This window comes from Panthera tigris, chromosome B2 (genome assembly GCF_018350195.1).
Source record: "Panthera tigris isolate Pti1 chromosome B2, P.tigris_Pti1_mat1.1, whole genome shotgun sequence".
NCBI classification, from domain to species: Eukaryota; Metazoa; Chordata; class Mammalia; order Carnivora; family Felidae; genus Panthera; species Panthera tigris.
Window position 1 is genome coordinate 74,266,433 of NC_056664.1, and position 27,078 is coordinate 74,293,510.

Below are 27,078 nucleotides of genomic sequence, written 5' to 3' on the forward strand. Positions count from 1 at the left end.
GGACTCTGTGCTAACAACACGGAGCCTGCTTGGGATTCTCTCTCTCTCCCCCTCTCTCTGCCCCTCCTCTGCACTCTCTGTCTCTCAAAATAAATAAAATTAAAAAAAAAATTTTTTTTTAAATATTAGTGAATATTTTCTAGACCTAAATGTTGTGGCAGTAGACAGTCTTGTAGGCTTTTGGCAATTTTAACAGTCTTTATCAGCTCTCCACTGGAAATATAATGTAAGTGGCATATGTAATTTTTAATTTTCCAGTAGCCACATTAAAAAATAGAAACAGGTGAAAATATTTTAATTATATTTTATTTAACCCAATATAGCTAATAATCATTTTAACCCTATAACCAACACAAAATTGATGTAATATTTAAAAGATGAGATATTTTACATTCTTTTTTGTACTAAGTCTTCAAAATTCCAGTGTGTAATTTATACTTAACAGCATTGAAAGTTAAAATTTTATCAGAAATACTTGATGTATATTTTTTATAAAGTTTATATTTGAAAAATTAGATTTACATATCCAAATTGTCCTAAACATATTTAAAAGTTTTGTCATAACTAAATTAGGTGTTACTTTCTGAATTTCAATTTAAATTAATTGAAAAAATTTAGTTCATCTGTTCAGATCAGCCATAATACAAGAGCTCAGTAGCCACATGTGACTAGTAGCTACCATACTGGACAGCAGGTTTATAATCTAAACTTTAGTGGTCCTTTTCATATATACACTAATTTGATGTGCTCTTCTTGAAATCCAGAATCTTTTTTACTCTCCTCAGTCTTCCAGATTTTTAATGCTTTATGATGTTGAATAAAATTACAGTAATTTTAGTGTCTGGCCAAGTAGCATACTTAAAATACCTGTGATACACTTATGGAAAAAAACACCTATATAATTCCATTGAATTTAGCCATTGTGGTACTATGTTAAAACAAGGATTTAAAATTTTTCTAGTATTTTGAGTTCATTACCTAAATCCTGGGTTTGTATTGTTGCCCTTACTTTTTTTTTCTAGTTGCTTTTTTTTCCCCCCCAGCCAGGCAAAACGTTTTATCATCAGGATAGTCTAATACAACCTTTCCCATCAAGTATTAATCCTAAAACGTTTTTGTTGGACTTTTTAAAAAATTTTTTTTAATGTTTATTTATTTTTGAGACAGAGAGAGACAGAGCACGAACGGGGGAGGGTCAGAGAGCGAGGGAGACACAGAATCTGAAATAGGCTCCACAGAGCCCGACGTGGGGCTCGAACTCACAGACCGTGAGATCATGACCTGAGCCGAAGTCGGACGCTTAACCGACCAAGCCACCCAGGCGCCCCTGTTGGACTTTTTAAATATTTTGAGCTCCAGCACAGAGCCCGACGTGGGGCTCGAACTCACAGACCGTGAGATCATGACCTGAGCCGAAGTCAGACGCTTAACCGACCAAGCCACCCAGGCGCCCCTGTTGGACTTTTTAAATATTTTGCTCTTCATATATGAAATGAATGTGACTGACCCATGATCAGTTTAAATATATCCCAGGATTATCAGGCATAAACTAAAACCAATCTCTTATTTTCCTTCCTATCTGCTGTTATTTATATGTGATATATATTGATTCTGTTGTAGGAAAATTCATTTTGTTCTAGTTTTCTTTAATATATACTTCTAGGATCTTCTTAGAAATTAAACTAAAATAGTTACTAATTGTTTTTTTGTTGTTGAGTGAAATTCATTCAAGTAAAGGAGGACCTTAGCATTCTCTTGATAGCATATTCAAATATGTGAATATTAACTATGTCGAAAACAAGTGGAGGCACTTATTGATGGTTACAGGTTAAGGTAAATAGGAATATCCATTCATATTAAATAAAGGACAAATAATATACTTTTATTTTTGTTTTTGTTTTGTTTTGAGAGAGAGAGAGGGCACAAGTGAGCAAGGGGCACAGAGTGGGAGAGAGAAGCAGAGCTCACCCAGGGCTCGTACTTTTTTTTTTTTTTTTTTTTTTTTTTTTTTTTTTTACGTAATGGTATGTTTTTTGACGTAATGGTATGTTAACCTGGGAGTATGCTTTTCCCTCTCTCTTTGGTTCTCTTCTATATTCTCGGGCCATATATGTTCTTTCCTATTTTTTACGGAAGCACAATGGTTATTATCTTCACTGAAGTGTCTAAAATTTATCATATTTGAAAGCTGAGGGTATTTTCTTTATTTCTTTTTATTTAAAGTGTAAGTGAAACAATAATTCATTAAAAATGAATCAATTTTTCTCTCCGTGCACTTAGTACATTTTTGTAAGATCAGTGTATTGGATCTCTATACCCCTGTGTCCAAAATATGTCATGTCTTTCTCTCTTCAGAAAGACATTTTACTATAAAATAATCTGAAACATAGTTATATGATATAGACCACGCAACTAAATATTATAAATGTATATAAGTTTAACTGAATTTGTAGCTTAAATTCTATTAATAAATGTCCGTTGTTTTACGATCCTTATATGAAAAAGATCAATACAGAAATAGCAATAAGCTAATGACAATTTTATCATTTAAATAGGACTTCTTTTTAAAAATGTATTAGTACAAGGTTTTAGATGGTTGTTAACCTTAAAGGTTGACAGTTCAGTTCTGATACCTGCCTGTAAACTTTGTCATTATAATATGAAAAGTTCTCATAATAGTGATAGGCTATGATAAAAACATCATGAAGTTTAGAATCACCTAAGCTAAGCTTTTCTAATAACTTTTAACCTTATTTGCTGTATAACCTTGGGCAAGTTTTGTTTTTAACTTCCCTGAGCCCTCAGTGTTCTTAGCTTTGAAATAGAGAAAACAGCCTCTCTTTATCCAGCATGCACTCTGTATAGCCAGTGATCCAGTGGTGAAGTAGGCACAGTCCCTGCCTTCCTGACCCGTTTTTGCTAGTTGGGAGACACATATTAAACAAATAATTGCACACTTAATTACAGTCATGATAAATAAATGAAGGAGAATATAGAGTGGTAGGAATGTGGAAAATGCAGTGATGTGACCTAGACTGTGGGCCTAAAAGGCTTTCTTGAGGAAGGGTTGTTTGAGTAAAGCCCTAGAGAAAGTGGGGTGGAATGAGGTAGAAAGGAGAGAGCGCTTGGGAGAGGAAGAAACATTCCCCAAGGCTCTTGGGCAGAAAGGAACACTGCACACAGTGAGGGAGAGGTAAGTCTTCAGGTAGGCAGGGACCAGGTAATGCAGAGCCTTTTCACTCTAGCGGGGCTTTTATTCTTTATCTTAGGAGCAGTGGGAAGACACTGAAGGGTAGAAGCAAGCAACATAATAAGACTTCTATAAGAGATAAATTACTTTGCAGTATGGAGCATGGATCTCAGAAATAAAGTGGATGTGGGGAGACCTGCAGTAGTGCAGGTGAGAGGTGGTGGTAATGTGCTGACAAGATGCAGGAGTGAACACACAGGAATGGATAGATTAGCCAGACATTTAAGAGAAAAATTCAGGGTGCCTGGGTGGCTCAGTCGGTTAAGCAGTTAAGCATCCTACTCTTGATTTCGGCTCAGGTCATGGTCTCACAGTTCGTGAGATCAAGCCCCACATCAGGCTCCTCACTAGGCTTGGAAACTGCTTAAGATTCTTTCTCTGCCCCTCCCTGCTCACTTGTGTGCATGTGCGCTCCCTTTCTCTCTCTCTCTCAAAATAAATTAAAAAAAAAAAATCAGACCTAGTAATAGTTTGGTAAGGGTAATAAGTGATCACAAACATTTTTTGAATGTTTATTTACAAACTGGCAGGTACTAGGGGCGCCTGGGTGGCTCAGTCGGTTGAGCGGCCGACTTCGGCTCGGGTCATGATCTCGCGGTCTGTGAGTTCGAGCCCCGCGTTGGGCTCTGTGCTGACAGCTCAGAGCCTGGAGCCTGTTTCAGATTCTGTGTCTCCCTCTCTCTGACCCTCCCCCGTTCATGCTCTGTCTCTCTCTGTCTCAAAAATAAGTAAACGTTAAAAAAAAAAAAAAATCAAACTGGCAGGTACTAAACCACGTGCTTTAGATATACTGTTTTACTTAATTCTCATAGCAACTGTAAAATGTAGGAACTATTGTTATCTCCATTATACTTATCAGGAAACTGAGATTTTAGAGAGGTTAAATAACTTGCCAAGCTAGTAAGTGGCTGAACCTTAGCTGACTCATGGCCAGTACTCTTAACCACTATTCTGAAGTGGATATAGGGGAAGTGCCAAGAAAAGATGGAGAAGATCCCAGGGATCACCCCTAGATTTCCGTCTTCTGATTTGATGAATGGTGATGTCATTTACTGAAGCAAGGAACAGTGGGTGAGGCCCAGCTTTGTAGCAGCAGAACAATTAGTTTGTATCTTCTGTAATCTTCAATAATACCCCTTTTTAGTCACTAAAAAGTAATCTCATTCAAGTTCACATTATGCTCTGGCAAAGTCCCCAAGCAATTCATGATATGTACAACTTTTGTTTCCTTAAACTATATCCAAAAATATGTTTGATGATTGTACTTATCCAGTCTTTGTAGGAAGGGGACGATTAATTCATTCCAGCTCTATTCCAGTACCTGGTCCATTTTTGTTTATATTATAACTTATGGTCTTCTCCCTTAGATTACAAACTATCTTTTTGTTCCTGGTACACAATACAGTGTCTGCCATGTAACATAGGTTCAGTAACTGTTAAAAGAATGTAAGATTAATGGTAACCATTTAAGTAGCATTTTATACATTTCACATAGAAATTTCACATTCATGATTATTGAACAGATGACCTATTAGAATTTATTTCTAGTTTTTAAAATGTCTCATTCCTTGCCTCATTTAGACATTAGGAAAGTGATTTCGTGAAGCAGATTGAATAAATTGTCAGTTGTTTGAAAATAGGGATATAGATGTTAGAGATTTGTGCTATATGCATATTTTGCCTTCAAAAACCAAATCTTTGCATACAGCAGATAATTCTTAATGAATGAGTTTATTTATTTTTAATGTTTTAATTTTATTTTTGAGAGAGAAAGCACCAGCTGGGGAGGGTTAGAGAGAGAGGGAGACAGAGGATCTGAAGCAGGCTCTGCACTGTCAGCACAGATGAGGGGCCCAAACTCATGAACCATGAGATAGTGACCTCAGCTGAAGTCAGATGCTTAACTGAGCCACCCTTGTGCCCCGAGTTTATTTTAATATATTCATTAGAACTGTACCAGTATTCCCTATTATCATAGAAATATGAATCAGTTGTAGAAACTGCTCTAAGATTCAGCCGAACGTGTAGATTAAGTTTTGAACCATGTAATCTAAACTGACTTCTCTCAATGTGGCCATTTCTAATTTTTAATTTCTAATATATGCATTTAATCACTTAGCCTTTGCTCTTTTTAATCACTACCAGGTATCATCAGTGTCTCTTGAAAATCCTACTGAAGTATTTGAAGATGGAGAAAACCCACCAAGCAGTCGATCATCAGAGAGTGGATTTACTGAGTTTATACAGTATCAAGCAGACCGAAGTGATGATATCGACAGAGACCTGAGTGAGGGGCAGGGAACAGCTGCCATTCCCATCGGTAGCACATCCTCTGAGACCGAAACGGCCTCCACCGTAGGATCTGAAGAAACCATCATCCAGGCCCCTTCCATAGTCACCCAGGGCACAGCACCCCGAAGTGGGAAGACAGCCCAAAAAACTGCAATGCAGTGTTGCTTGGAGTATGTCCAGCAGTTTCTCACTAGACTTATCAACCTCTACATCATTCAGGGCAACTCTTTTTCTCAGGCTTTGGCTACAGAGCATTCAGGGGATCTCAGTAGAGAGCAAGAAGAGACTTCAAAATGGGATAGGGATTCCCATGGAGATGTAAAGGAGAGAAACATAAGTAAACAGAAAACTTCAAAAGAATACCTTTCTGCCTTCCTTTCTGCCTGCCAGCTCTTCCTGGAGTGCTCCAGTTTCCCAGTTTACATTGCTGAGGGGAACCATACTTCAGACCTACATTCTGAGAAGTCTGAGACTGGTAAGGTCATCTTGGTTTTATTTATATTTGAATCTTTTTTATAGCATGCTTTTTATTTACTTTTTTTTTTTAAAACACTCAGAATTAAAACTAAGATTTTTTTTAGCCAGTTAATTTTTTAAAGTGTTATTTTAATTTGTAGATTTTTAAAAATTATTTATTATTTTGAGAGAGCGCAAAAGTAGGGGAGGGACAGAGAGAGAGAGAGAATCCCAGGCAGGCTCTACATGATAGGTGCAGTGCCCAATGCAGGGCTTGAACTCACGAACTCTGAGATCATGACCTAAGCTGAATTCAGATGCTTGACTGACTGTACCACCCCTAATTTTTTTAGGCACCCCTAGTATTTTTAGTGAAATATTGTCTTTATGGGGAGATAATACATGTTGGCATATTGGAAAATTGTGTGATTTTGATGTCTTTCACAGTGTACTTACAAGTGAGTTGAAGGTAAGAAGGAAATTAACTTCTTTCTCTGGAGAAAAGTAACATATCATTTAGATCCATTGGTTTCCTTTTTTTTTTTTTTTTTTTTTTTTTTTTAAATTTTTTTTTTCAACGTTTTTTATTTTTTTTTATTTTTGGGACAGAGAGAGACAGAGCATGAACGGGGGAGGGGCAGAGAGAGAGGGAGACACAGAATCGGAAACAGGCTCCAGGCTCCGAGCCATCAGCCCAGAGCCTGACGCGGGGCTCGAACTCACGGACCGCGAGATCGTGACCTGGCTGAAGTCAGACGCTTAACCGACTGCGCCACCCAGGCGCCCCCATTGGTTTCCTTTATTAAGACTAATATAAGAGTTTACCATTATTTAAATTTTTATATATGCATACAGAGTGCAGTGAGTGAGTACTACATAATATCTGTTGGTTAATATACTGTTTTTTAGGACAGGGGAATACATTATATGATGTGGCAAAGGAAAATTACATACTAAAAAAGTGTATGGGATTCTTGTTGCTGCTTTATTTTCTTAAAGCTCCAGTCTAGGTGAGAAACCTTGGTTTTACTAACAGATCAAGGCCTAAAAGTGTTGAGAAGAGGTGCTTTGTTTTGAAATGTACCTGGACGTTGGTGTATGTGTGAAAGGTTTAGTGTGATGAACTCCATCTTCCATCTTTTGTTTCAGACTGGGAGCACGTGCAGCCTCCGCTGTGGCTCCAGACCCTGATGAACGCTTGCAGCCAAGCAAGTGATTTCAGTGTGCAGAGTGTTGCTATTTCATTAGTCATGGACCTGGTGGGACTGACTCAGTCTGTGGCCATGGTCACTGGGGAGAACATCAACAGTGTGGAGCCTGCACAGCCCTTAAGTCCAAACCAGGGAAGAGTGGCGGTAGTTATTAGACCTCCCCTCACTCCAGGCAATCTGAGATACATTGCTGAGAAGACTGAATTTTTCAAGGTAAATTCTGAGGAATACATGCATGACTAAGGTGGTACTTGACTTAGATTGCTTACCAGAGATCTGAAAGATGATAATCAGGCTTCGTTGAATACCTGTTAATATTACAATGTCTAGAAAATGATACCACACTTCATCTGTACTGCTTTGCCAATCTTGTCCCCAGTTTTGCTAGAGGGAAAAAGGATGAGAGGAGATGAGGATGAGGTTAGGGAAGGCAAGTATTAAGCCTCCAAAGCCACAGAAGGAGTAATTTCAGCTAAAAAAGAGGTTAAGTCCATTTATACAATAAAACTTATTTCGACATGACGTGCTTATGACACTTTTGCTTTTCATAGAGTATAACCTCAGCTCTCCAAAACTCCCAGGAAAAATTTTTCTGACTCTGTATTGTTTGATTATCATCTGTGGTATATGATGCCATTCAGAAAAAAAAAAAAATACAGTTTTTGATTTTTATCACAGCAGTATAGATGATACCCTCTACATAGAAAGAACATTAAGTATATTGGATTGTATTACATATTAGGCAGGTAGATGCTTTATACATAAAAAAAATTGTTTTAATTTTATCTCAGTTCAAGTCATTGTGCCCCACCAGATAGTCCTTGCTGCTAAAGTTGGTTTCTGTAACAACGGTACAACAGTAAACCCTGAAGATGGTTACGTTTTTATTAATGTTGTCATAGATCATCAAGTGCTTTGTTAACATGTGTAGCTCTAAAATACATACAACCTGTTTTATATAAGCTTCAGTAATTTGGATATTTGAACTGTAAATTATATTTTACTTTGTAACCTATAACCATAAATATTGTATTCAATGTGAGATTTGTATCCTCTTAAGGATAATGTATTCTAGCGGCACTTTACTAAATGTCACTAAAATAGTGAAGTGGGGTCTTCTCTGGGCCCTGCAGAAAGTTCTTCCATGTTTGATGTTTAAAATAAGTATCATTAGGGAGGGATCTTAAAAGAATAAAAATAATCATTAAAGGTCTATCTTAAGAGGTTCTAACGACCTCGATGACCAAAAAGTGAGCACATGGAAAGCTATACTTTTAAATCTCATCCTTGTAGCATAATGAACATTGAAGACCTTGAATGGCATTCAGAGGCTTGTTTGTACCTAACAGGAAATGCTTACTAAATAAGTTTTAATGTGTGGTTTGGTAACACTGTCACTTTGACAATCTTTTTCTGTAGCATGTAGCTTTAACATTGTGGGATCAGCTGGGAGATAGGACACCTCAGCACCATCAGAAAAGTGTGGAACTGTTTTATCAACTACATAACTTGGTTCCTTCTTCTAGCATCTGTGAGGATGTTATAAGTCAGCAGTTAACCCATAAAGATAAGGTAAATTCTTTTTTCATCTTGACCCACCCCCACCTACCCGACTCCCATTATACCAAAAGGTAAATTAAAGAAACTGTAAGAAAATTATTGTAGCTAGTATCTGATTAGAGATTGTGTAAATTCATTCAGAGTGATCTTCATATGTTTAAAACAAATTTGTTCTGTCCTTTTTAATTTTATTTATTTAATTTAATTTAATTTTATCTTATCTTCATTTTATTTTATTTTTTTGAGAGAGAGTGCACACACCCAAGCGGGGTGGGACAGAGGGAGAGAGAGAATCTTAAGCAGGCTCCATGCCCAGTATAGAGCCCAGTGTGGGGCTCAGTCCCACAACCCTGAGTCATTACCTGAGCAGAAATCACTAGTTACATGCTCATCCTACTGAGCCACACAGGCACTCCATTTTGTCCTTTAGAAGAAAGTTCTTTGCAAAAGCATCAGTAATATGAAAAATCTAGTAACCCAAAATCAAATACTAGGTTTATTTCTTGGTTCAGGACACCATTTGTAGGCAGTGATGGTTAAAGTTGTTGCTGGTCCAAGTTCTTAGACCATTTAAAGAGGAAGCAGTAGCCTTGGTTATGGAACTATGCATATATTAACTGATGTATGTGAAATGCTGTATGTGTGAAGTTACATTTATAAGCCATAGAATGCTAATATATGAGATTATATTATTTGTATTATAGTATCCACAATAAGGATTTTGTATCCCAATGTACATGAAATGGTCAATAAGTCAGTGAGAGTAAAGGTGATAGAGTCATTGGTACACCTGACAAGCTGGAACTTTCAATCTGGTTGATCTCTTTGGGGCAGTTTAATGAAGTGTGTGATTGTCCCATGCCTTGTCTGTAACATAAATCAAAGATTTTATTGAACAGCTTTTAGAGATGTATCACCCTAATTTTTAAGAACTCTAAATGCAAGTGAGTTTGAGTCATTCAGAAAGGCATAGGGTTAAGTAAATGAAGCTTTTGTCCAGGAAGGAAGTGGCAAATGAAGCAGAATATGAGAGGCATGAAAGTTTATTGCAAGAAAAATGTTAAAATTCTATTTCTGCTTCAACACATTTTCTCAAAAATTTTTAGGAATAAAATGTTTAATAAAGACTTGGCATTTAATTTGTTTACATTAAGTGTAAATCTAGGACAAATTATATACCTGTTTACTTGTGTAACATTTCTAAAGAAATACTAACTTCTGAATAAAGGTATTATACATCCATGAAAAAAAAATTAAGATACTGTTATTACTTTTTAATATGTTGATGTATAAACATGGGCTTCATAGGAAAAGCATGTATTAGACCCATAGAAAAAAAGGAAGCACCCCTCAAATTAATCACAAACAATTGAGACCGTTACAGTCCCTGATTTTGGAGGGCTTTTACTTGAAGAATTCCACAGATGCTACAGGAACACTATGAAAAGCTTGATAACTTCACAGTTTCTACCTGATTTATATTCATTTATGTTCATTATCTAACACCAAGTGCTGGTCTTTCTAAATCATTTATTTTTCCATTATTCTGTCCATTGTTACCATAACACTTAACATTTTCCAAATAATCTCAAAATGATGTTTTTCTTATAGAAATAATTTTTTAGGTGTCTAAATTTTTGAATCTAATAAGCCAGCTTTATAAGTAGTGATCAATTCATTTGAGATAATATATAATTTCTGGGAGCAAAAATAAATTGTAGGGTATAATAAAATAAATTTTGACTACTATTTTTGTTAAAATAAGGGAAAAATGCTTCCAATACTGAAGATATTATAACATGCACATTATTAGCTTTTTCCATCCCCTGTTACATAATAATCTAGAAAACTGGTTACCTAGTCTAAACTAAAAACAATTTCTGAGGTAGTGTGAGATGACTTTTTAGGTTTAATATTTCTAAGTTTTTTTTGTTTTTTTTTTTTTACATTTCTACTTTCATAAAAATAGTTTTATTGTGTGGTGTAGTGAGTACTGTGAACATCGAACCTAATACTGTCTCTTAAATTGCTATTTTGATTTTGATAAAATCGCTTAATATCTTTAAGGAAGAAAAAAATAATTTAATCTCCCATATTCCTCCTCAGAAAATAAGGATGGAAGCACATGCAAAGTTTGCAGTTCTTTGGCATCTGACAAGGGATCTCCATATAAATAAGTCGTCATCTTTTGCACGTTCTTTTGACAGGTTGGTTACATTTGATACTCGGATTTTACAGTCAGGTATTTCAGTGTCTCTTTTCTTGAATCCTCTGCCTAATTGGCAGGGGTGCAAGATAGCAATCTACAGATATTATAAAGAGAGCTTATAAATTATTTTTTAAAAAATCTAAGCTATATTAAAATGCATGGCTTTGAAGCACCCAGATCCCCTTTCTTTTACTGGATGACTATTCAACAAGACCCCTGCTATGTGCCAGGCAGCATTCTAGGTGTCAGGGATACAGCAATGGGTCTGTATTCACAGAGAAATTTCAACATAAACAGTAGATGATGTAACTGTTTCTCTAACAGTTATTTTCAGTCTTCTGCCTGAACTGGACATCATAAGTCTAAAGCTAAAATATACACCCCTTCCATGGATTCAGAGAACCTGCAGCTGCCTGAGAGTAGTTTTGCTACTTGTCTATACCACTCGAGATGACTCATCCCCCAAATATGAGGTTTGCCTTAACTTCCAAGGAGATGCTATGTATAGGTAGACTGAGATACTGGCCCAGGATAGCAGTCTCACCACCATAGAGGAGGCCACAGATGTGACTGCTTAAAGCCCAGCCCAGGATCAGATATGTGCTTTACTGGACATTATTCAGACATTACTTTTTCAACATCACCATTTTTAAGTGATTTGGTATTGAACTAGTACAATGAACTATGCCTTTGGCCTAGGTACTTTACAAATACCATCTCTCATTTGGTGACTGCCTTTTCTCATCATCCAAGTGAGGCACTGAAGGACCAGAGAAATAAGTGTCTTGCCCAAGACCACACATGATGTAGAGCTGGTAGCCCAGATTTGAATCTCGGGTTTTCAGATTCCAAGCCATACCTCCATAACTTTCACAGAAGTTCTTTCTTTGAGTTAAGCACACAGGTTTGCCTCATAAAGAGATTGGGCACAGCAGAGCATGGAAGTAGTGTTAACTTGCACAGAGTTCAGTATTTGGTGATATGAGCAGGAGTACATTGGTGAAACAAAACTAAGTTTTTTTTCTCCCTTGTTCATTAGTACTTATCTTACAAAAGTAATGTATGCTTGGGAAATTAAAACACAAGTATATAAGAAAAGGGAAAAGATGATTTTCTCCTTTTTCATATCTACTGAGACTGTAGGGATTAAGATTATTAAAATGATGTGGTCAAAAGTTTTTCTGAAGTATGACTACTTTTAAAAAGTTAATTAAAAATGAAACTTACAGTAATATTGGTTTAAGAAAAACTAGAGTGTGACAATTAAAGTAGATGTTTTGTTCTTTGTTTTAATTATTGGTGTTTATTGTAGGTCACTGTTCATCATGTTAGATAGCCTTAACAGTCTCGATGGTTCCACCAGCTCTGTGGGACAAGCCTGGCTGAACCAAGTGCTACAAAGACATGATATTGCAAGAGTTTTGGAACCATTGCTATTGCTCCTGCTTCATCCCAAAACTCAGAGGGTTTCAGTGCAGCGTGTACAAGCAGAACGCTATTGGAATAAGGCTCCCTATTATCCCGGAGAAGAGAGTGACAAGCATTTCATGCAAAATTTTGCCTGCAGCAATGGTGAATATCACATGGAAGTAGAACAGCTTTATTTAGAATTAAGTTATTAAAATGAAATGAGAAGTGAACACAATAGTGATTGGCAACAGTGAGGTTTTCTCCATGGACTTATTTTCTCCCGTCCATGTGTACTGGCAGTGCTCACGTGGGCCCATGCCAGAATGTACTTCATCAATGGTCATCTTAGAGGACTTGGATTTCTCTTATCAGTTGACTCTTTCAAGGAAGGAGTCAGCACAGCTTTCAGAGACAGTCTTCAATTTTGATGGAATACCTTTAGAGTTTAATGAGCAATTTTGGTTTTGCGAGGCTCTAGAGATACTTCACTGGGAATAAAAAAAAAAGCTTGTAATGCCCATTTGTATTTCATGAGTCATTTTCCTCATCTGTGAAATGGGAATAGTAGTACCCACCTTTCCAGGCTTCATTGTGAACATAACACATAGTCCTGTTTGTGACTGCAAACAAATGTCTACAAATGTTTAGTGCAGACTGGCCTATCATAAGTGTTAGTTAGGTGTTCACTATTATTACTTGGAAGTCTACATTTTACAAATTGTCGAGTGAGGACATCTACAATACAGTGATAATGGGTCCTTAGATTAACTTATTATACTTTAGGGACAAAAGATTCTCACAAAACTCATTCACATCTTGACTAATAATCCTGGGAGGTCAGTAATAAAAAGGTCATTTTACCGAGCAGGTAGAGATGCTTAGCGGGCCAGGGCTTTCTCAAAGTCCCATGGCTGCTGTGTGATGAAGCTGCAGCTACACCGTCATGCCCCCATTTCATCTTTAATGTGTTTCTACAGAGTATGGACAGAGCCCTCTATAGAGCCCGACTTTCCACTGCTTCCCCTGAGTCTTCTCAGAGCATGTTCTACCCTTCCTATTGCCTGAACTTCTTTCTGCTAGCCCTTTACCCGCTGCCATTCCTGCCTGTCTGCTGAATTCTCACCTTTCCTCCGAGATTGATCTCCTTACCTGTAGGGTCATGATGCTTTCCCTGAATTCTATAACATTTGCTTTGTAATACTCATATGGAACTAAGCCTTTTGCTCTTTCTTAAAAGAATGCCATCAGCACTGTATGCTCTCCAAAAAGTACAGAAATGGATGAATATATTTGTGATCCCCTACCAAGTTCAAACTCTAGAGGGAGCAATGATGTCTTTTCCTTCTCTCACCCTCATTGTCTCTTGATTTAGGGCCCTACTTATAATTCATAAATGTTGAATATTGATAATGTTGATAATTTGTAAATATTGAATTTTATTGAAATCAAGCTTATATATGTGTGTGTATATATATACATATATGTATGTGTGTATATATATACATATCCACTACTGAAGTATTTGAATTCTTAGAAATAAAATAATTAAGGGAAATATTACACAGGGAGGAAAAAACAAAATTTTGAACTGCAGTAAAAAAAAGATACCTTATTTGGGAGTAAGGGCAAATTTTGATATTGTAGCTGTTTTTAATGTGTTGTTTTATTTAATTCAATTAAATAATACTCCTTCTATTGTTGAGTTGTCTTTACTAAATTCTAGTTAATAGTCATCTACATAATTTTCTAACTTAAAGGGTCTAAAATAGTAACAAAATGTAATTTTCGTAGGAAGGTATAAGGTGATGAAGCTAATGATTAAGAATCTTGAGTTCAGTCTACATTTCAATCATTTTAATGTATTTTATCTTTTTCCTTCTTTACTATTTTTCTCATATGCCAGTAAGCCAAGTACAACTCATTGCATCTAAAGGAAGTGGTGAAAAGCCACTCACTATGGACGAAATAGAGAACTTTAGTCTCACTGTTAATCCATTGAGTGACAGACTTTCCCTTCTAAGTACCAGCAGTGAGACAATTCCAATGGTTGTATCTGATTTTGATCTTCCAGACCAGCAGATAGAAGTACTTCAGAGTTCCGACTCTGGATGCTCACAGTCCTCTGCTGGGGACAACTTGAGTTACGAAGTAGATCCTGAAAATGTGAACGCCCAAGAAGATTCTCAAGTGCCAGGTGCAAGCTCCCCAGATGATGATGTTCAGCAGGTAGTGTTTGACCTGATATGTAAAGTCGTAAGTGGCCTCGAAGCAGAATCTGCATCATTGACTTCTCAGCTAGAAATGGAAGCTGTGCCCCCAGAGTACAGTGATGTAGGTCCAGGTGAGGAGGCTCTTAAAACTGACGAGCAGTCTGCTCCACAGGGTCAGAGTGCTTTGCTGAGTAACGACAGTTCTCAGTTGCTGGCTGTGTCTGCAGAGGGAGGCCGTGAGTGTGTGGCAAATGGAATCTCCAGAAATAGTTCCTCACCTTGTATTTCAGGAACCACACAGATTCTCCAGGACTCTAATGTTGCTTCCATAGAAACTAAATCCAGGCAGAGGAGTCACAGCAGTATTCAGTTCAGCTTCAAAGAAAAATTATCAGAAAAAGTCTCCGAGAAAGAGACCATTGTTAAGGAGTCAGGTAAACAACCGGGAGCAAAACCTAAAGTAAAACTTGCCAGAAAAAAGGATGACGACAAGAAAAAAGCTTCAAATGAAAAACTCAAACAAACCAGTGTATTCTTCAGCGATGGTCTGGATTTAGAGAACTGGTACAGCTGTGGAGAAGGAGAGATTTCTGAAATTGAGAGTGATATGGGTTCTCCAGGATCACGGAAATCTCCCCATTTCAACATCCACCCACTCTATCAGCATGTGCTTCTGTATCTCCAGTTGTATGATTCATCAAGGACTCTGTATGCTTTTTCTGCCATCAAAGCCATCCTGAAAACTAACCCTATTACTTTTGTAAATGCCATTTCAACCACTAGTGTAAATAATGCATATACCCCTCAGTTGTCTCTGCTTCAGAATCTCTTGGCCAGACACCGGATTTCTGTTATGGGCAAAGACTTTTATAGTCACATTCCAGTAGACTCTAATCATAACTTCCGGAGTTCTATGTACATAGAAATTCTTATTTCTCTCTGCTTATATTACATGAGAAGCCATTACCCAACTCACGTCAAGGTCACTGCACAAGATTTAATAGGCAATCGAAACATGCAGATGATGAGCATAGAAATTTTGACACTTCTCTTTACTGAGCTGGCAAAAGTAATAGAAAGCTCAGCAAAGGGTTTCCCTAGTTTTATCTCTGACATGTTATCTAAGTGCAAAGTTCAGAAAGTGATTCTTCACTGTTTGCTGTCATCTATCTTTAGTGCACAGAAATGGCATAGTGAGAAAATGGCAGGTAAAAACATGGTTGCCGTGGAAGAAGGTTTCTCAGAAGACAGCCTTATCAATTTCTCAGAGGATGAATTTGACAATGGCAGCACACTCCAGTCACAGCTTCTTAAAGTGCTTCAGAGGCTCATTGTTCTAGAACACCGGGTAATGACTATCCCCGAAGAGAATGAAACGGGTTTCGATTTCGTTGTATCTGACCTGGAACACATCAATCCCCATCAGCCCATGACTTCTCTTCAGTATTTGCATGCTCAGCCAATTACATGTCAAGGCATGTTCCTCTGTGCAGTAATACGAGCTTTGCATCAACACTGTGCTTGTAAGATGCACCCACAGTGGATTGGTTTAATCACATCTACTCTGCCTTACATGGGAAAAGTTCTACAGAGAGTGGTTGTTTCTGTGACACTACAGCTTTGCAGAAATTTAGATAATCTAATTCAGCAGTACAAATACGAAACAGGATTATCTGATAGTAGGTAAGCATTGATTTTTAACTTTATCATGGACATTTTTCACATTAGGACTACTTAATCATCCAGAAAGTCCGTTATAATTTGAGTACATAAATTAATGGTATCAGTAGGTTACAAATAGTATATTATTTTCACGAAGAAGGAAACTCACCCTGAGGAAGAGTGTCAATAAAAGAATTAAGTATGGAAAGGAGGAGGAAGATTTAAAGAGGCCTTTTTTCTCCTAAGGGAAGAAACATTAATTTAGATGTTCTTGAACGAGCTGGCGAAACTAATACAAAGCCCAGCAAAGGGTTTCCCTAGTTTTAAATGATAAATTATCTAAGTAGAAATTAATTGCACACTAAAATTAATTTTAAATTAAAAATAATTGCTTTCCTGTCTGATTTTATTTCTTGTTTCTGATCTTCATGGTTTAGTGGTGAATTCCACCTGTATCCCCGTGTTCAATTAGTCTGTCAGAAATTAGTCAAATGTTTCATCGACTAGTATTTAATCTCCTATATAACCTTAGCTATTACATGTAAAATATAAGAAAATTGCCTTTATCAGTTAATATTGATATGCCTGCTGTTACACAGTTGCTAGAGATTTACTAGCTATATTTGTTTACTTTGTATTGAATTTGTTTAGCCAAAGAACTCTAGTACAACTCACTCACTTCATAGATTGGGATGTAAAAGCTTCTAATTTATGCTCTTAGTCATTTATTTATGTAATTTTTATTGAGCACCTACTCTGTGCCTAGCACATGCTGGACATTTACCATTGATTAAAACATGAATTTGTCTTTCACAGAACTTGTGTTCAACTGAGTACATTTTATTTCAGGCCTCTGTGGATGGCATCAATCATTCCACCAGATATGATTCTTACTCTTTTAGAAGGGATCACAGCCATTATTCATTACTGTTTGTTGGATCCTACTACTCAGTATCACCAAGTAAGACTGCACAAATATTTGATTCCTTTTTCAAGACTGAGGTCTAGTAAGTAGCCACTTATAAACTTCAGTAAGTGATATGTATTTTTCCCCTGACTTTAATAGCTTTTGGTCAACGTAGACCAAAAACACTTGTTTGAAGCCCGCAGTGGAATCCTCTCCATCCTTCACATGATCATGTCCTCTGTGACTTTGCTCTGGAGCATCCTGCATCAGGCTGATTCCTCAGAAAAGATGGCTGTTGCTGCCTCTGCATCTGTCACCACTATTAATCTTGGAGCCACAAAGGTTAGACAATTCACACTTCATCTGTGGAGCTCAAGAGAGCATTCAAGGACTTTCCTAAAGATTGTATTCACCATCTCGTGAAAAGATTGTATGCAGCATGCTGCATAAATTAATTAATTCTCAAATAATTTTAACTATTTCATTGAGAAATATATCACAAATTTCACCCATTTTAAGTGTATACAGTACAATGATTTTTTTTTCTTAGTACATGGACAGTTTTCTAGTACATTGTCACCACAATTTTTGAACATGTTCATCACCGCAAAAAGATTCCAGGGCCCATTTGCAGTCACTCCCTATTTTCATCACCAACTCCAACCAACCATTAACCTGTTTTCTCTACATATAAGTTTGGTTTTTTTGGACATTTTTTATAAATGAAATCACATGTTATTTAGTCTTTTGTATCTGGCTTCTTTTATGTGACAAAATGTTTTTGAGGTTCGTTCATACATATTATAATTTTGTTCCCTTTATTGAGGATTTTTAAAGTTGACATTTTAATATGCAAAGTCCTCCTGGAAAACAGTTTAGCAACATGTACAGAGAACTTAAAAAATTTGGTAGTCTGACCTAGTAAGCTACTTTAGTAATCAGTTCTAAGGCAATCAAAATTAGGCAAAGATATATTATAGATAGATGGATAGATAGATATCTTTATATATCTTTATAGCCTTATTTAGTGGCACAAAGATCCTAAACAGTAAATAAGGAAAAGGTTAAATTAACTCTTTTAGTGTTATATTATGTAGCTCCTAATAATTGCACTTTTTTTTTTTAAGTTTTTTTTTTTTATATATTTACTTATTTTTTGAGAGAGAGCACAAGTCAGGGAGGGGCAGAGAGAGGAAACACAGAATCTGAAGCAGGCTCCAGGCCCTGAGCTTTCAGCACAGAGCCCGATGCGGGGCTCGAACTCAAGAGCTGTGAGATCATGACCTGAGCTGAAGTCGGACGCTCAACTGACTGAGCCACCCAGGGGCCCCTAATAATTGCAGTTTTGAAAAAATCTTAGTGGATGGAGAATGTATAAAACTACTGACACTATCATGTTACATAATTGAACAAATCTTATATTTATAATTACATGAAAAATTATATGCAGTATAATGTAGTATAGTAGTAATAGTAATATATTAATGTAGTAATAGTGATTATCTCAGGATGATGTGATTAATGGTTGAGTTTAAAATTTTTTTTTCTCATACTCAGGCATTTTCCAAATTTTCTACTTTATATTTAGAGGAAAATTATATTTCAAGGCATATTATTCAATTATTCAATTGAATAATAATATGTCGAATTTGACAACTTTTGTCAAGTTACCTGTTCTTACTCCTTGACCTGACTCCCTAGATCTGGGAATAATGGGAGCACAACTGAAATTGAGGGAAGGAGAAGAGTGGAAACTTTTCCACCATTAGAAAGTTTTATCTAAGTACTTAGGTTTAGATTAAACTTTGTTTTTCTTTTGTATAACTTTACTTTAAAAAAAAAACCCTTTTCTTTTTTAAAGAAATCGACATCAAATGTAATTGAACTTCATATATAGTGTTTTCCTATTATTTCTAGAGACTGTTGCATTTGGCTGATTGGCAGTTGTCATTATATAGTGTCATTATATAGTGTCAAATATAGAAATTTTCTTTTCCAATTAAAATGACCATGATTGCATCTCTTAACACTATTAAAATTTCCTCTACTGTTATTTAGGTAGCAAAACATGAAAGTATTATATATTATTTTTAAAAAAACAACTAAAATCCACTTGTCATTTGTTTAAATTGTTTTAGAACTTGAGACAACAGATCCTTGAATTATTGGGCCCCATTTCAATGAATCATGGTGTTCATTTTATGGCTGCTATTGCATTTGTGTGGAATGAAAGAAGACAAAACAAAACGACCACCAGGACCAAGGTATGTGTTCAGCCATTTGATATTTTTATTTTCGTTTGATAAGCATTTGGTGAGTACATGCCAATTTTCAAGTCTCCATTAATGGCAGTGGGGCTGGGGTGGGATGAGGAGTGGAAACAATAGTTTTTCTATAGGTTTAGATAATGATGTATTGCCTAAATGCCTTGAGTATAAAAATAATCATTTTATGTAAAAAAAAGAAATTAGTATGATATTAACTATATTTTAGAGGGAAAAGTTAACATAGTACAGTGTATTTTTTAAATGTTTATCATTTAGGAATGATATGGAGAGTTTTCATCTTGACTAGTTTTTCATTAAGACATGATAGCTTAAGGAGTTTGTTTCTAAATGTAATTAGTATATTGGTTTAACTGGATTGTATATGTGAAATTGTTGCTTTGTGAGTTTGAAAGCTCAAAAGTGTTCTTTGTTGGAAATACATAGTGGCTCATTAGAATATTAGGCTATTAAATAATTAACATTCACATAAGATATATGATTTGTCTAGTTTAAGGTTTCTGATCTGTTATTTTTGTGCTGATTTCACATTACATATATGTTGAAGTTTCAAAAGGAATAAAAGTAAATGAACATTGCTACTTAGGACACTTTTTTGCATGTGAGGATCCAGTAGCAGATACTACATTAGACAGAACAGAAATCCTGGACTATTTAAAATCAGCCAAGGACCTGTGGTTTAACAAGGCATATCAAACACATGCATTTTTCTCTGCTCTTCTTTCAAAAATGAGAGTAAAAGAATTTAGAAAGACATAAACCCACAATGACAGAACTTGAGGGAGTTGACCACAGAAAAATAAGAAGTATCAACAAAATTTTCCAAGATGAAAAACAACAGATCTGTGTGGTAACAGATTTAGTAGAGAAAATTGATAGTCTACATTGCTGTAAAAAAGGAACCACTTGCCCCTGTAAAACTACAGATGGTCTCTGGAAGTAGAAATCTTACGCACTTTTTTTTTTTAATGTTTTTATTTATTTTGGGGAGACAGATCATGAGCAGAGTAGGGGCAGAGAGAGAGAGGGACACACAGAATCAGGAGCATGCTCTGACAGCACAGAGCCTGACACGGGGCTCGAACTCTTGAAACTGTGAGATCATGACCTGAGCTGAAGTCAGACACTTAACTGACTGAGCTACCCAGGTGCCTCAGAAATGTCACGTACTTCTGAAGACAAAGTGTTGGGATGGGGTGAAATCTGGAGGATTAATGAAAATTTATATAAGGAACAACTAGACCACTTCTAGATCCCTTTTCCCCAACCCAAGCCACCACCCACTCTCTTACCCTACCCAAGCAAGAGACTGGAGCCAAGTTTGCTGTGTGAAGACTTTGGTCAAGAAAGGCTCTGAACCTGAGAGCACAAGATTCACAGGGATAGACATTAGACTTCATGATGAAAACAGGGGCATTTGCAACAAGTTTACATACTGAAAAATGGGCATCAGCCTCACCCCAGTGAGGTGGCAGGAAGCAGTACTGCCCTTAGGTAGGAATTTTGAGGATTCACCTCTAGGAAAATGACCTGACCAAGAAAAAAAGACCTATAGTTGCTGAAGTTTTTGAGTCTACTAACAAAACACCAGTCTCAGGCTGCACATTAATTTTGTATCCTGCGACTTTGCTGAATTCATGTATCAGTTCTAGCAGACTTTTGGTGGAGTCTGTCGGGTTTTCTATGTATAATACCATGTCATCTGCAAAAAGTGAAAGCTTGACTCCGTCTTTGCCAATTTTGATGCCTTTGATTTCCTTTTATTGTCTGATCGAAATCAGTTGCATTCTTATACACTAATAGTGAAGCAAAAGAAAGACAAAGAAACTGATCCCATTCACAATTGCACCAAGAATCATAAAATACCTAGGAATAAACGTAACCAAAGATGTAAAAGATCTGTATGCTGAAAGCTATAGAAAGCTTATGAAGGAAATTGAAGAAGATACTAAGAAATGGAAAAACATTCCATGCTCATGGATTGGAAGAATAAATATTGTTAAAATGTCAACACTACCCAAAGCAATGTACACATTCAATGCAATCCCAATCAAAATTGCACCAGCATTCTTCTCGAAGCTAGAACAAACAATCCTAAAATTTGTATGGAACCGCAAAAGACCCCAAATAGCCAAAGTAATTTTGAAGAAGAAGACCAAAGCAGGAGGCATCACAATCCCAGACTTTAGCCTCTACTACAAAGCTGTAATCATCAAGACAGCATGGTATTGGCACAAAAACAGACACATAGACCAGTGGAATAGAATAGACACTCCAGAATTGGATCCACAAAAGTATGGCAAACTAATCTTTGACAAAGTGGGAAAGAATATCCAATGGAAAAAAGACAGTCTCTTTAACAAATGGTTCTGGGAGAACTGGACAGCAACATGCAGAAGAATGAAACTAGACCACTTTCTTACACCATTCACAAAAATAAACTCAAAATGTATGAAGGACCCGAATGTGAGACGGGAAACCATCAAAACCCTAGAGGAGAAAGCAGGAAAAAACCTCTGTGACCTCAGCCACAGCAATTTCTTATTTGACACATCCCCAAAGGCAAGGGAATTAAAAGCAAAAATGAACTATTGGGACCTCATGAAGATAAAAAGCTTCTGCACTGCAAAGGAAACCATCAACAAAACTAAAAGGCAACCAATGGAATGGGAAAAGATATTTGCAATTGACATATCAGACAAAGGGCTAATATCCAAAATCTATAAAGAACTCACCAAACTCCACACCCGAAAAACAAATAATCCAGTGAAGAAATGAATAGACACTTCTCTAAAGAAGACATCCAGATGGCTAACAGACACATGAAAAGATGCTCAATGTCACTCCTCATCAGGGAAATATAAATCAAAACCACACTGAGATATCACCTTATGCCAGTCAGAGTGGTTAAAATGAACAAATCAGGAGACTATAGATGCTGGAGAGGATGTGGAGAAACGGGAACCCTCTTGCACTGTTGGTGGGAATGCAAACTGGTGCAGCCACTCTGGAAAACTGTGGAGGTTCCTCCAAAAATTAAAAATAGATCTACCCTATGACCCAGCAATAGCACTGCTAAGAATTTACCCCAGGGATACAGGAGTGCTCATGCATAGGGGCACTTGTACCCCAATGTTAATAGCAGCACTTTCAATAATAGCCAAATTATGGGAAGAGCCTAAATGTCCATCAACTGATCAATGGATAAAGAAGTTGTGGTTTATATATACAATGGAATACTACTTGGCAATGAGAAAAAATGAATTCTGGCCATGTGTAGCAATGTGGGTGGAACTGGAGAGTGTTATGCTAAGTGAAATAAGTCATACAGAGAAAAACAGATACCATATGTTTTCACTCTTATGTGGATCGTGAGAAACTTAACAGAAGACTATGGGGGAAGGGGAGGGCAAAAAAAAGAGAGGGATGGAGCCAAACCATAAGAGACTCTTAAAAACTGAGAATAAACAGAGGGTTGATGGGGGGGGGTGGGTGATGGGTATTGAGGAGGGCACATTTTGGGATGACTGCTGGGTGTTGTATGGAAACCAATTTGACAATAAATTTTATATTAAAAAATAAAAATGAATAACAAAGCAAAAAACAAAAACACTAGGCTGTAGTCACCACACAGGGAAGCCTCCCTACCCATCAGTCTTGCACATAAATGCTTGAATTCCCATCACTTTTTAATTCCTTTTTCAAAGGCAATAATAGTGTAGTTGTTAACAGCACAGACTTTGAAACCAGATCCATGCAGTTCAAATCCTTACTTTAATCCCTAACAATATGACCCTGGAGAAGAAGTATACTACTTCATGAGGTTGTGAGAATTGGAAGAATATATTTATGTGGCACTTAGAGCAATGCCTGGCACTTAATAAGCACTTGGTAAATATTAGCTTTATTACTATTCCTCACATTTAAATACGAATAAAGAGCCAAGGATTACTGGTCACATGAAGAAAGTCTCTAATATGATAGACAATGAGAAAAACAACTAGATAAAGTCAAAAGAAACAATGCAAGTTACAGAATAACATTCAAGTAATAACAACAGTGCCTTTCTAAGAGGGGAAGCTATGTTACATCCATGAAATAAGATTATAAGAAAGAGATTTGCAAAAATTAAAATTGTTCATGAATATAAAACTTCTTTAAAAAATTTTTAATGTTGGGGCTCCTGGGTGGCTCAGTTGGTTGAGCGTCCGACTTCGACTCAGGTCAAGATCTCACAGCTCGTGAGTTTGAGCCCCGCGTCGGGCTCTTGTGCTGACAGCTCGGAGCCTGGGTCCTGCTTCGGATTCTGTCTCCCTCTCTTTCCACCCCTAACCTACTCGCATTCTGTCTCTGTCTCTCTCTTTTGAGAAAGAGACAGAGTGTGAGCTCTGTCAGCACAGAGCCCGATGTGAGGCTCAAAACCCACGAGCTGTGAGATCATGACCTGAGCCAAAGTCAGACGCTTAACTGACTGAGCCACCCAGGCGCCCCATCATGAATATAAAACAAAGCAGATAAATACTAGAAATAAAATATAAATTTAGAGATAGGGAAGTAGGGTAAATGAGATCACAAAATTAGGAGAATGATACTGGAGGCTCAGTATCTTTTTGCAGAAACAAAGAACAAAAAAATGACGGGGAAAAATTTAACGAAATAGTACAAGGAAATTTTCCAGAAATGAAAGAAATGAGTTTGCACAGACATTGTGAAAAAAAGAGATTTACTCAAAGATCAGCATGTAATGTCAGAACATTGGAGATAAAAGATCTGAAAATCTTCTTCGGAGAAAATACTGTTCCTATTCAGTGGAAAAATGATAAAACTTGTTAAGAGCAGCACTGGAAATTATGGGAAAATCAGTTTCAAGTTATAACGCTAAACCCAAACTGTCACTCAAAGCATTTTGAACCATGCAATATCTATTTTTTTAAAAAAGTCATTACCATCAGTTCCCCCTCTCTCAGCACCTGGAAGATCCTCTCCATTAGAGGAGGAATAAACCAAGAAATAGGGGGATCCAAGCAATAGGGGTTCTGACACAGAAGGCTGACGGTCACAGAAAAGTTATCAAGATGTTACTATGCAAACCTACAGAGTACCAACCCAGAAAGAGAGCAGAAAGACCTCAAGTAGATATCTTAAGGGAAAAAAAAAAAGGGGGGGCTACCTGGGTGGCTCGGTCAGTTAAGTGTCCGACTCTTGATTTCAGCTCAGATCGTGATCTCACAGTTACTGAAGTCAAGCCCTACATGAGGCTCTGTGCTGACAGCACGGACGTTGCTTGGGATTCTTTCTCTCCCTTTCTCTCTGCCTCTCCCTGGTTTGTGCGGGTGCATGCTTTCTATCTCTCCCTCTTGAAATAAACTTTAAAAAAAAAAAAAGGAAAAGGAAGAGGTAGAAGATTAATAATTACCTAATGTATTTTAATATGTAATGAGAGATTTACAGTTGTTGGAGCATTTGAGGATGAATTTGTGATCAAGATGGAGAAAACCAAACAAAAATAGAGCAGTTTATTAGCTCTAGGAAAAACAAAAAGTGAAAGAAATGTAAGGGCAGTATAATACATAGTACAACCATAAATAGTCATATGAATATTGGATATTTATTTAAATAAAATTACAACATAACTATGTTGGGAGGATAGGGAGAAAAATGTAAGGGAGCTAAGTTTTTGTCTTCTGAGGTAGGAAGTCAGTAGGAAATCGGAAAAAAAAAAAAAAAAAGACACAAAATAGTTAAAAATAGCCGTGTGTATTACTCAAAAAGAAAAGAGCTAAGAGTTGAGCATGGTTGATCTAGGGTGTGAAATATAGGATAGGACATAGCTTACTGTCCTATTTGATTTTTTGAAATGATGTATACATTGTATTGATAAAAAGTACATATATTTTACCTAATCAAGAGACCTGTAAAGTCCTTTATATTAAAAAGAGGCCATGAAATATTCTCTTAATTCTGTGATTTCTCTTAAAAGGCCTGTGTGCCCACGTACGTGCATAACCGCAGTGATGTGTTTATCCAGGTCATACCTGCAGCCAGTGAAGAGCAGCTCTTACTAGTAGAACTGGTTCGCTCCATCAGTGTCATGAGAGCAGAAACCGTTATGCAGACCGTGAAAGAAGTTTTAAAGCAGCCCCCAGCCATAGCCAAGGACAAGGTAAGAAGAGCTTTTCTGAGCTGTTTACAATTCTATTTCAGAAATAATGCTGGAGATAAGATATTTTTTGTTCAGTGACGTCCTTTTAATGCTTACAGATTGCAGAGAGGAATGCATGTTGCCCTCACACTCCTGTAATAGAAACATGTATCAACTTCTGCAGTGACTGCTATTGTGATCATTCCTGTACCTGGTGAAGAGCCCTTAATGGCTTAGATCTCTTATATGAACCTTCTAAGGCAGTTACAGAGTTTATGACCAAAATCTTGGGTGGGGGGGAGGTTCTGGTCATTTAAAGGGAGAACATGTAAACCAGTGCTCAAGGTCTGCTTACCTCAACTGTTGCTTTTTTTTTTTTTTTTAGCTTCTTTATTCCTTTCTCTTTGGACAAATGTCTAGCATTTTGCTGTAACGTTAGCTCTACTCCATGTCATTTATTGACAAAACTGTGCTTTGCAGGAGCTACAGAAAATGAGTAACATAGTCTGTGCTCACAGTTTATTGTCTCTAATTAGGCAGATACAAAGTCTGCAAATTAGTAAAATTATGGACTTCTCTACTTCTGCTCTTTGTTCTAGCAATATTGAGAGGTCATATTTGCTAAGAAAATATTTACCACCTGCAAATGTTGGACTTTAAGCCAAGCCAAATAAACCTAATCATATCCTTCACAGAATTATCACACATATCTGCTTTATTAAATATAAATGTTAATTTTTTTTGTTTTATCTTTTTTGTTGAATTGCCCATGGGAAGAGGATACTTCTGTGTGCAGAATAGCCGGTATCCATATTAACTTTTAATAATTTGTTTACTGTTGTGACATCACCTCTGGAGCATTCGCCATAGGATTTTAAATTTGCACGTCCAAGCTCAGTTCAGCATCGTATTTTGAGCATCTGCTTGTGTCAGACATTGGACTAAGCATGAAAGACCCTGGAAGCAAATAATAGCAGCTTCCACCACCCTCCAGCGGCTGCCTCTTGCTCTCGATCTGGGTTCTGAATCCGTTAGGCACTTGATTTTTGTGTGATAAAGGGGAACCTTCAAGGGGATAGTTGGTACTGCAAAGGAACAAACTGATAAATGTCAGTGGACATCAGTATCATTTTCTTGCCTATTACTAATTTCTGTTACTCTAGGCACTGTCCTTTAACTTCATGTTAGGGGTTAGTCTCAGATTTGAACTAACTACACTAATTTAACAGAAACTTGTAGTAAAATAGATTTAAATTCAAATTTCATGAAAATCTTCAACCTAATTCTGATAGCACCAACCAAGTATAAGGTGATTAAAATAAAACATATTGATGCTATAGAGTAAATGGATCATTTGAAAGTAATGGCTGGAGTATCAACTTTTGATGTGTACAGGGGGTGGCGATTGAGACTCTTTATTTCTTCTATCCATTTTCAACTTTTTAAATAGCTCTTAGGTTAAGTTTGTTTCTACTAAATGAAAG

General features: G+C 36.8%; 1 protein-coding gene across 7 annotated transcripts in view; it reads left to right on the forward strand.

The window, feature by feature from the left end:
- DOP1A (DOP1 leucine zipper like protein A) overlaps nt 1-27,078 on the forward strand; it is a 113,107-nt gene that overhangs the window by 64,996 nt on the left and 21,033 nt on the right. For 3 of the 7 annotated variants that reach the window (XM_042986720.1, XM_042986723.1, XM_042986726.1), the window contains 10 exons: nt 5,396-6,017; nt 7,148-7,422; nt 8,629-8,781; nt 10,876-10,976; nt 12,291-12,550; nt 14,292-16,281; nt 17,110-17,221; nt 17,327-17,509; nt 19,306-19,431; nt 25,433-25,615. In XM_042986720.1, the coding sequence (XP_042842654.1) occupies nt 5,396-6,017; nt 7,148-7,422; nt 8,629-8,781; nt 10,876-10,976; nt 12,291-12,550; nt 14,292-16,281; nt 17,110-17,221; nt 17,327-17,509; nt 19,306-19,431; nt 25,433-25,615 (4,005 nt within the window). The remainder of the gene's footprint in view (nt 1-5,395; nt 6,018-7,147; nt 7,423-8,628; nt 8,782-10,875; nt 10,977-12,290; nt 12,551-14,291; nt 16,282-17,109; nt 17,222-17,326; nt 17,510-19,305; nt 19,432-25,432; nt 25,616-27,078) is intronic. The other 4 variants (XM_042986721.1, XM_042986724.1, XM_042986725.1 and 1 more) reach the window with 3 other exon arrangements.